Source organism: Pleurodeles waltl, chromosome 6, assembly GCF_031143425.1.
Source record: "Pleurodeles waltl isolate 20211129_DDA chromosome 6, aPleWal1.hap1.20221129, whole genome shotgun sequence".
In the NCBI taxonomy this organism is placed as follows: domain Eukaryota; kingdom Metazoa; phylum Chordata; class Amphibia; order Caudata; family Salamandridae; genus Pleurodeles; species Pleurodeles waltl.
Genome location: NC_090445.1, coordinates 457,968,830 through 457,980,273, shown reverse-complemented (window position 1 = coordinate 457,980,273; position 11,444 = coordinate 457,968,830). Strand labels below are relative to the sequence as shown.

The 11,444-nt window shown below is 41.0% G+C and overlaps 1 protein-coding gene across 1 annotated transcript in view; it reads right to left on the bottom strand.

Annotated features, from left to right (window-relative positions):
• Positions 1 to 274: 274 nt before the first annotated feature.
• The window catches only part of LOC138301616 (interleukin-20-like), a 91,332-nt gene continuing 80,162 nt past the window's right edge, over positions 275 to 11,444 (bottom strand). The window contains exons 3-6 of the mRNA XM_069242129.1: positions 4,059 to 4,121; positions 2,681 to 2,833; positions 900 to 974; positions 275 to 361 (exon numbers count right to left, since the gene is read on the bottom strand). Coding sequence (XP_069098230.1) covers positions 275 to 361; positions 900 to 974; positions 2,681 to 2,833; positions 4,059 to 4,121 — 378 coding nt within the window. The remainder of the gene's footprint in view (positions 362 to 899; positions 975 to 2,680; positions 2,834 to 4,058; positions 4,122 to 11,444) is intronic.

The window sequence follows — 11,444 nt, the reverse complement described above, 5'->3', positions numbered from 1 at the left end:
TGTATCACATACCAAGAAATATCTGCTGTTTCAACAGAAATCAGCTTACAAACATTTAGATAAAATAAGTTCAGCAACATTTTAAATATGTTTTAAATACATAAATAAATAAATATATAATTGATCACTTTCATTGTGTTTCCAACAGCTGAAATAAATATTTAAATGATTGAAACATGTCAGCATTTTGGTCTGACATTAAATAGATAATATAAATAGGATTTCATTGAAATAAATATGTCATGGCAGTATGCATACTTCTTTCTTCTGGTTGTTATTGATTCCTAATGTTGTTTTTTATCCAGTGGATGAGGATGTTGATCTCACCAACAGCCTTCATGGTTGCAGCCTTCTCATCAAGCTATGTTAGAAGTTAAAAAAGTGTTATTACACAATTAATACAGGTCTAATCTCTCTCCATTCAAGCTCTTCAACAAAATGTGTAGTGCCAGGGAATACGAATTTGGAAATTTTTAGAAATGGGTTCGTGCATACTAAATAAGGACGTTGAGTCCAAGGCATACTGAATTGGTGCCACTGATTTCGCAGTTTTGTATTTAGGTATAAAGCGTGAGCAGATTTATGGGGAGATCTTCACTGGGGATTAAATGTGTACCCAACGACTGAGTAGCGAGGAATAATAAATGCAGAATGAGAATCGCACTGACATGGAGGTTTGAGTCTGGTCGCAATACAGAAAGATCTTATAATCTGAACAAGTGTATCCATGGAAATCATCTAAAGCGTCAGTGCTATAAATTAAAGGAAACATATGCCAATTTGGGTTAATTACATAAATGTGGGTAGAACTGGGAACATTTAACCCATGTCATATTGGGGAATCATGTACAATTTCAACTCCCACCTGTCTTGGGGAGATGTAAAGGTTGAATAAATACCTTTTGAAATTGTTCTTCTATGATGTCCATCATGTTCCTTGATTGCTCGCCACAGAGGCATGTCAGATTGTCACGCTGTTTGCGATAAAATCAAAAAAGAAAAAAAAAACAATAAGCCAATGTTATTGTCAGTATTACAAAAATAACCCCTATTTTCCTCCGAGTCAATAGAATGCTCTCCTTTTTCTGTGAACTGACCACATTGCACTACATCGCTCTAAAGATTACAGAAGTCAACAGTTCTCAACACAGTCACATTGCTAAGGGTTTTTGTTAATTCGTTTTTATTGCACTATAGCAGCTGACCTTTCCAGTTCGATTCCCCATTCAATTAAAGTAACTATATTTCATTGGGGTCCAACAATTTCCACAACAATGTGCACCCAGGATATTCTAAGCGGATGTGTCCAGCTCCATCTGAAAGGATGTGTACACAGGTCTAAAAGTCAAGCACGATTTGATTATTTTTCAGGAAAACACAAATGGAACCATGGCTTGCTATTTATCAATAGTTTTGGCAAACACATATGGAACTAGAAATAGGTGAGGGTTTCTCAAAAAACTCGATTTGGAGTTGTATTTTTCTAGATTAGGGTTTCTCAAAGCCGAAGGTCAGGACTCCACTGTGGCTAGAAGAAGACTATATTAGATATTTCCTGGTAAGCCCACATCAAACAATTATAAATTCAGAACCAACATAATGTTGAAAGGTTAGCAGCTGGGTCAGGTTCAACTACAGTTAATGAAGAAGAACTTCATCAATTAAACATTTGCTCGACCCTGGCCTAGGATTTACTCTGACACTGAGTGGAATGTTAGCTGTTGATGTATTTCAAATCTACGAGCTAGCCTGTGTTCCTGTGTTCTCCTTGATTTGCTTTCACAAGCAAACATAAACTGGGCCGTGCAGCAAGGAGAGAGACAGTGGTTGTCGGCATTCAGAATATATCGTGCACCCAGTCACCACTCCCCCTCACCCCAACATCCTCATACCTCTTTAGTGTCGGTCGCTAGAACCTGGAAAATACTTGGTTTCCTCTAACCCATTTCTGGCAACATAAACTATACTAATAGTAAACGGTTAGATGACGCCACATATTTGTAGTCCAACTACTACACTCCACTGTGTGGCGTCATCATTTGACCATTTTCAGGTCATCAGAGGTTGGAGAAGTAAGATGTGGCAGCCCTGCCGGGTAGATACTTTTGAACTTGAATTACTGCCTGTCACCATAGCACATCCAGCTCACTGCACAGCAGCCCCACAAGAACAGTGGTGGGACTGTGCTAGCCCATACTGTCAGCTCCAGTGTCTCAGAGGGAGTTGGGGTCAGACTGATATGCCTGAAAACTAAGTTACCTCCTTATGAGAATGGAGATTGATACCAGTTTTCCATTATTATTGATACGTCTCACACTGTAAACCCTTCTTCAGAAGTCTCATCTTGAGGTGGGCATGGTATAGTCCTAATTGCACCCATTCTTTTCTTTGGATGTCAAGGTAAATTCACCAGGTGAAGACTATATTACCAGGTGAAAAGAGAGATGAACATGGTAAGCTGTAGCTTTGATCACCAAGGCATGACATCTTTAACATGGCTGGGGAGTTCACTGAACACAGTAACGTGGTCCTCATAGATAGTATATCTGTATGTATTGTTTCCAAAAAGGCATCTCCTAAGGAACACCACTGCAACAAAACTCCATTTTGACAACTATTTGTTCCAGATCCCAGCAATTCCTGTGACCAAATACGAGTGCTGTTCGTGAGGTTTGCTTACACAGTGCTTCAGCTGCAGCTTCATGCTGAGGAAGGAGTTGGCCAGGCTCTTGATTTCCCCTCCGACGTTGCTATTCGTGGCTTCCAGGGGCTTGAAAATCTTGTTCAAGTAGAATCGTAGCAGCTCTCGGAGAAAACAACATCTCTCGGTGTGCTAAAGCGGAAAAATCAACATTGCTTATATTACTATGTGACCAACAACTCATTGCCACTAGAAACCCCTGTCTTGCGTTTTGTGGTAATAAATCAGAACAATGCCTTTTCGAATTAGCTATTGATCAGCCTCCCTTGAAAGGTATGGATAATTAATTGTGTTGAATCATTTTAACAACTTGTAATGGTCTGATTTTAAGATTAAGAACATTGGGCCGGATTTACAAGAAAGTCTCGCATCATTACTGATTGCCACTTTTCTTGCGTCTCCCTTGCCCCACCTAATAGCACCATGTGTGTCCATTATTCATGATACGGCACACCATGGCGGTCGTTAGAACAATAGTGCCAAGAAATTGTAAGCTATTGTGGCGCTTTGCTACACTAGCATCAAAAATATTGAAACTAGTGTAGCAAAGTGCAAGGAGGCCCATTGATTTCAATGGGTGCATCTTTTTAATGCCTGCTCGGAGCAGGTGCTAAAAATGACACCAAAAATGCCTCCTAACGCTGGAACGTCTCCCTTGCTTACATTATGCCTGACGCAGGCATAATGTGGCACAAGGGGTTGCAAAGTGGCGCAATGCATACATTGTACCACTTTGTAAATATGGCGCTGAAAAAATTGCCTCCTTGAGCCACATTAGCATTAAAAAAAATGAAGCTAATGTGGGGCAAGGTGGCACTAGGGTCTTGTAAATCTGGCCCATAGTCTTACTGAATCAAGGGCTAGGTGTATTAGGAGCGAGAATGCAGAATTGCACACCAACGCTTTACAACCTGACTGATTTCTATAGTTAAAGGGAATCACAGAATGGTCTGTCTAAAGAATATTAAATAGTGAGGTCGGGCTTTGGGATACTCTTTAATTGGCTACAAACAGAGGAATGATGGCCTGTAAGGAACAGCGGACCTCCATCCGTGTGTGTGTGTGTAGTCCCACAGGTGAAACTTTTTTTATCTTTTTATAAAGCCACTCACGTTCCTTATAGAAACCGGTGCTGCTTTAAAAAATAGATTGACTTTAAAAAACCTCTTTGAGAATAGCCTGTGGTCCCCAGGACCATTGCCTACTCCATCCTAGGTCACCTAACACCATTCACAAAGAAAAAGGTGTGACGGAAAAAATACTACAAAGGTGCATGCCAGTGAAATGAAGAGCTATTTGAAAACAATATACTCATAGTATTGTTGTGCCTAACTGAGTACAATCAGCCAGCCCATACCTGTATTCCGTTCAGCAAGCGAATGTCCAACAAGGTTACATCTGTGCTGGTGTCTTGCAAGTGCTGCAATAATAAAAGTAACTACATAAAAACACTGATATGTGATCAATATTAATAACATATATGGGAAACATTGTTAATGTATGTTTAAGCAATTTAAGGCCAATGGCTTGATGAAATGTATTTTGGGACCACAAGTTTAAGTTATGCATTGCACAATTATACGTTTTAGATACAATTCACTAACGCATCTTTGCTCATGTGTACCTCTATATCTAATTTTCTTATGACATATTCCTAGGAGACTCTATTCTAGCATTAATAAAAAGTTTTCAGTAGTTCATTAGTTCATAGTTTTGTGAGAATGCATCCTTCCAATCTCTGAGAAATGTAGTTGATCACAGTAATTCACAATTTTGTTTAGGGGTACTTTCAAAGGTTTTATCAGTTCCTAGCCACAGTACATCAAATGACCCTACATTTCTATGGGATAAAATGTTCTCGCAGCTGCGTGAATAGGTATGCCATCACCTCTTATTAGTGTTATCACTCAAAATTTTTAAATACAGCTATGTGGTTAAGTTTGTAAGACGAGTTAAAAGCAAATTCAGTTTGAAAGATTTGCAGAGCAGATTAAATAAGCAGAAAAAAGACTTCTAAGGCCGTTTACAAATCCAAAAGGGTCTTAGAATGGAGAAAGATTTTCCCACTTGGCAAAGGGGCCAATTTTATTGCCATTGTCATTGTCTGGATCCAAAATACGGTCTTGTAATTTTTTCTAATCAAGAAGGGATTTTAAGGAAACGAATCTGCTTGCAGTGTCCAAAAATCTGAAGTTCAGGTGCTAATTACGTAATCCCGTCTCCCTTGAAGATTAGAGAAGCTATTTTCTTATCCCGCACAATAGGTAGGCCTTGCACTGTCACCTCAGTGAAATTGAACTTGGACCACTTCCACCGTTGTAATCTTGTTTGAAATTGATGTTAAATCTCCTTATGCTAGAATTCCGCTAGTCAGGCAAAGAGCTACTGTTTGTAGTCCATCACATAGCACCTCTCAAATTCTCAGATTTCATCCCTCAAACCCAGTTGAATAAGTGATCAGTTATACAATCAGGAATATAATGGGTTAGCAACCAACTTCCAACCCACTCAATAGAATAATTACTAAGGTTCATCAATTCCTTCACTGTGCTCTGCAGTCCCACCAGTGGTACCACCAGGTTGATGCTGACTAGCAGAAATATGTTGACTTATATTGGTCCTAAGATTAGGATGGTCCGCAGCTTTGACTAGCATGTAGATGGTGCAATTAAAATCCTTCAAACACTGATTAGCCCAATCATTACGCCAAGTCGATCAGGCAGATCTCTTACCCTTCAGGATGAACATGGTAATCAATCACTCTCTAACGTCCCGAATTGCAACAAAAAACACTGAGGTCCATTTTCAACTGGAAGGTGAAACCCAGCCCCTAGCCTTTAAAGAATATGCCAGAGTGGCCTTGTCACAGTCTCATGCAGGATATACTGTAAACCTAGGAATTTCACCTGTCGTTATACTTACAACTGAATCCTTAATGGCCTCAAAATATCTCTTTACTTCTTCAATGTCAACTGCAACAGCACAGTGTCCAAAGTGAGGTCGTCTTCCCTCTGCAACTTGCGTCCAAAGGCAAAATAATGTTAGGCTGAAGAAGCATGAAAAAGCTACCCAGGTCCTCATTGCACTTTGGAATATGGAAATGATGCAGGTCCTGTGACAAAGAAAGGTGAATTAAGCAATACTATACGTTTCACAGGTAGTGCTACAGAATATTGGCACAGTCATAACTCATGTGAAGTTAACAATGAGAAGCAGAACACCGCAAATAACATGCACACGTTTTATCATCTTTGTTGAGTCTGGTGTCTGTTCATCATAAGAGCTCACACAAATATGTCCTCCAACGTAACATAATCTATATTTCTAAAATGTAAATAAATACTTCATTATCAGCAGTGAATAATTCAGTGGCACTTTGATCTAAGATGGACACCATGTTTGGATCTACTGTTTTTAATTTGCCTCATCTTATCCCATGGTTCCCTAAAGAGTAAAGGATGACACATTTGGTAAGAGGTTAAATGTTTCCTAGTTATCTACTAAAGATATTGATGGCAGATATTTTTTAGATTAACATACCCTCACTAGTTTATTCATTTTCCTGTTTGATGCAAAACAGCAACTATACTTATTCAGCCGCTTTATATTTGCTTTCACACTAATTTGTCTTCAGTGTCTATCCCATCTGATAATGATTTTCTGTTCCTTGCATTTAATACCCTCCCTTGAAGAACTTTTAATATAACTCCGAAGCTGTCAGAGGTAAATTCATATCTCATGACCCTTTGTTTATCACTCATATGCCTTTTTTTTGCTTGAGGACCGTTTTTTCTGTCAAAAGACCCTTTATTTATATCTTATCAATGTAGATCACTGTAGATCATCCGCCGCCTTTCTATCTATCCTTCCCTGTTGCTTCCCATACATTGTTTTTTCCCCAACATGGTTCTCTATTGCTGTCTCACCCTTTCCATCACATCTTCATGTTCTTTCTTGTAAAACATCATAGATATTTTTGGACAGCCCGACTACTGCGATTTTGTGCTGGCCCTTTCTTTTTCCAAATATTCTTTGCTGCACTTTTACATTCGTTTTTTATTTACCACTCCAAGATTGTCGTCTGACAGACTGAAATTCTAAATGAAAACAAGAAATGCAGGGTGCATCCTGACACATACGCTTGTATGTGTGATGATTGTGTTTTTTTACCATAGCTGCATAACATTCGGGTTTTACCAGTGGTTACAATGAAGCAATAGATCCCTTGATTATAGGTTAAGTACTCCAAATAGTAAATTGCAGCTTGAAGCATATTTACATTGCACTCTGTAAAGCACCAAAAGGTCCCTCAAGGGTGTATGTCACGTGACAAAATATGCTTTTAATAATAAATAAGAAGAACAATTGCAACCAGGTCTACCAGTAGTCCCACAGTTCCCCCACCTTGTCACAAGCTCTGCCGTTGATGTCTTGCTTCTTCTGTTCGCTTCTAATATTTTTCAGACTGCATTGTTTTGTGTCTCCATGTCTACAATATCTGCTGTTCACTTTTTTTAAAATGCATCTTGGGGCAGATTTACTAATGTATTGTGCTACATAGTGCAGTAATCAACATCTCTACGGTGTGTTCCACAAAGTGGAGAGAACAGTTTAGAGCCATATTTGCTTAATAAGGCCTCGGCTAAACGTAGCACACATGCAATGTGTGAACCGTTCAGAATGTTACTCCAACTTTCAAGTAGGCCTTATTTTTGAAGCGAGGTTTGAGCTGTCAATTTTAGGCCCATATTTATACTTTTTTTAGCGCTGCATTTGAGATTATTTTGTAAATTTGCACCGCTTTTGCGTCAAAAAATGACGCAAATGCGGCATTAAAAAAGTGTAAATATGGGCCTTAATTGATATGGTTTTGCGTCAAAACACGTGGCTGCTTGCGCTAGAGCAACTGAGTACCGCCCCTGTAGCACTCCATTGATGCAAAGTGGCGCACAACATTCATTGGCTGAAAGAGGGCATTTTTACGGCCTTAAAAAACATGATATGTCATCGGAAATACATATCCATTTAAAACTGCATTACTTTGCCTCACTTTGTGAAGCATGAGGCGATACACAGTCTTTCAAAGCCTGCCTCGTTGGGTCACAAATGTTAACGATATTTTAAGGAAATATAGTTAAATATGTATAATGTATTATAATAAATTTGATGGCAGCAGAACATAAATGCATGTTACAACCATTATCCACGTACACAAACATTTTCCAACATTCTGTCTATTAATTGCTCACATTTGTAGGGAGCCTAAAGGGCGCTAGCAATGTCAATGCTTTTTAATGACACGAAATATGCATTTTTTCTAATACTGAATCTTCATATATATTTATTCTGTATTAAAAAATGTTGTCAGGATTTCCATGTGGGAAACACATTAAAAAAGAAATGTCTCACCTGCAGCAGTTTGACGCGTTTGTTGGATTGGTTCCCAGCGGTTCTGTGGCTGAAAGAATTTTGCCGTCCCTTTTATCCAGGTTAAACTAGTTGGGAGGAGGTACCAACTCGCCTACTCATGGTACCTGCTAGCCATGCCCTACGGGTTTTTTTTATTGCTAACAACAGCTATGTTTCATCGTATGGAAGGTTTCGCTTTGAGACACAAAAGGAAGACCAAAATCCCTGCGTTAGGTAATTGTTGAGTTGCCTCATCCCAGGATCCAGGACATCCGATATAATAATTTCAAAATATGTCGTCATCATGCCACGCATCTCTTCAATCTCATCATCTGTATTGCCTCAAGTGGCATATACAATATAGAAAAATGAAGTCTTGATATATATTTAATTTCAACAATCTGAATTATATTACGATCACGCTTAAAGGGATACCAATATCTAAGCAAACAAATATTTGGATCACATATTTGTGCCTTTGATACAATATAGTGGTTTATATTTGAAAGTTGTAATATTTTTTGTATTGCCATATCAAATACTTGTGTATAATACTTTATTTTTCTACTCTTCTTTCTCTAAACTGTTTTTATTAATGTACGTGTATCATTGTCAACCAAAAATGCACCGAATACAATTATATTAAAAAAGACTACAATTATTAAAACCGAAAGATAGCAAGATAAAACAAACATTTAGGAAAACACTAAATAAAAATATACTTTTGCAATTGACAGAATAATTTCAGATTTGCAGAGACAAGTTCCAGATGGAAAAGTTTTACATTTTGAAATTATGCCTCTTTGTTCATGAGTCTTCAAAAGAAATTGTAATGGTAAGGTGGAAACATAACTACAACATTATACACTGATGAATCTAGAATGAGGGATCTGGTGAGATCTTCGTCCATCCTGCTAGACTAAGTCTAGCAGGAAGGACTAAGGCGGTCATTCTGACCCTGGCGGTCAAAGACCGCCAGGGCGGAGGACCGCGGGAGCACCGCCGACAGGCCGGCGGTGCTCCAATGGGGATTCCGACCGCGGCGGTAAAGCCGCGGTCGGACCGGCACCACTGGCGGGCTCCCGCCAGTGTACCGCCGCCCCATTGAATCCTCCACGGCGGCGCAGCTTGCTGCACCGCCGCGGGGATTCCGACCCCCCCCTACCGCCATCCAGATCCCGGCGGTCCGACCGCCGGGATCCGGATGGCGGTAGGGGGGGTCGCGGGGCCCCTGGGGGCCCCTGCAGTGCCCATGCCACTGGCATGGGCATTGCAGGGGCCCCCGTAAGAGGGCCCCTACATGTATTTCACTGTCTGCTGCGCAGACAGTGAAATACGCGACGGGTGCAACTGCACCCGTCGCACAGCTTCCACTCCGCCGGCTCGATTCCGAGCCGGCTTCATCGTGGAAGCCTCTTTCCCGCGGGGCTGGCGGGCGGTCTGAAGGCGACCGCCCGCCAGCCCAGCGGGAAAGTCAGAATTACCGCCGCGGTCTTTCGACCGCGGAACGGTAACCTGACGGCGGGACTTTGGCGGGCGGCCTCCGCCGCCCGCCAAGGTCAGAATGACCGCCTAAGTCTAGCAGGATGGACGAGAGAATAATGTCTGAGACAATAATATCCCACATTTTCCAGCGCTCTAGACTTTAATTTTTAGTGTGGTAATTTCTACTCTCAGTGGCATATTGCATTTCTCCATTCCAAAGTAGAACTACAAGAAGTTGGAGTATTGGCTAAAGGGGTTGAGAAACGCCTTCAAATCCGAATCACAATCTTTGTCAGGATGAGCCACAAAAGTCACTAAATAAACCTGTGCTTAACCCTCTTGTAGCTTGACACAACCCAGTCAAGTTTAAGTTAGAGGCAGTGTGTAACGTATTTCTTCACACTCAAACAGTAACAGAGTGGAAACACACCACAAGAAAATGCCAAAACCAATTCAGAAATATATAGATTATTTTAATAGAAAAATCAGAAAGGGAGCACCCTGCTCACACTCCAGCATACAGTCAGCGCATGTGCAATCTCTGGACACGTGTTTCTGGGTAATCCCTTCATCAGCAGAGAGCAGCTTTGTCTGTGGGGTTTCTGAAGGACCATGAAGCATCTGTGTGCCTGTGAGTGGTACACAAACCTGAGAGTACTTTTGGCAGCACTTCCAGCAACTCACAGATAAAGCTGCTCTCTGCTGATGAAGGGATTACCCAGAAACACGTGTCCGGAGATTTACAGCACTTGCTGCACCTTCTAAGGTGAAAAACTTTAGTTTACTTTAAGTATTAAAAAAGAAATTGTACTGCGTTGACCATGATACACCGGGGCTGACTGTATGCTGGAGTATGAGCAGGGTGCTCCCTTTCTGTTTTTTCAGATTATTTTAATACTTAAAATGACAACAGAACAACAAAAATCCTGTAAGTAGAACAGGAGATATGAATATGAATATTTTGAATAAAATATAGCACCGTAAAGCACACATTGCCTACTGGTGGTATATGGTTGCACTAGACTAGGTCAAAGTTAGTTGTCAAGGCTGGCTACAATGGAGTGTAGTTCAGGTACAGGGACCAAGTTTGTCCCACTAAAGAGTTCTCTTTCTGACTTCTAAACTTTTATCAGAAAATAGGGTCATCATGGAGCAGATTGTATACTGCTAGTATCAAGCCCACTACATTTGGACCTAGAAACTTTCCTGGATGTCGGATCTCCTTCAGCAGGATAAGTCAGCAAGTTTAGGCCAACTGGCGATTCAGCAGATACCACTATCCGTCAGTTTTCCAGACCGAAAGTTAGCAAACGCTTGCCAAAAAAGTTTATGTCTACTTCTTGCTTTTTCAGCTTGTGGACAGGAAGAGTACACTCTAACACCAGCCAAGGGTCGAGCAGCTAGAGGACCTCACTTGGCAGTTAGGACTCACTGCAGTAGAGGCCAGCAGCACGGCCCAGTCCAGGTCGAAGTGGGTAGCTGGACAGCTGCAGTGATGTAGGATTCTGCAAGTTTGTCATGCACCTGTAGTTCAAACAGGAGGTCTGCCAGCTGCCCCTTAGAGTCAATGTTGGGGTCCTGGGCTCAAGGCAAGCAGGTCCACTCTTCCTTTGGGTTCTTCAAACTGCAGGCAAGTCCTTCTTCTGCTTTCCTCACAGGTCCGGGAGAATTCTGAGTAGAGGTTTGTGGTGTCCACATTTATAGCCAGTCTATGAGTGGAAAGCAAACCTTTGCCCATCCCCTAAACTAGTTCTCATCAGTTACTCCCTCCCACTGGGTTTGGAGCCAGCCTTACTAGAGAGACAACAGAGAGGCAGACCTAGGTGTGATCTCCATCTGCCAGTATCAA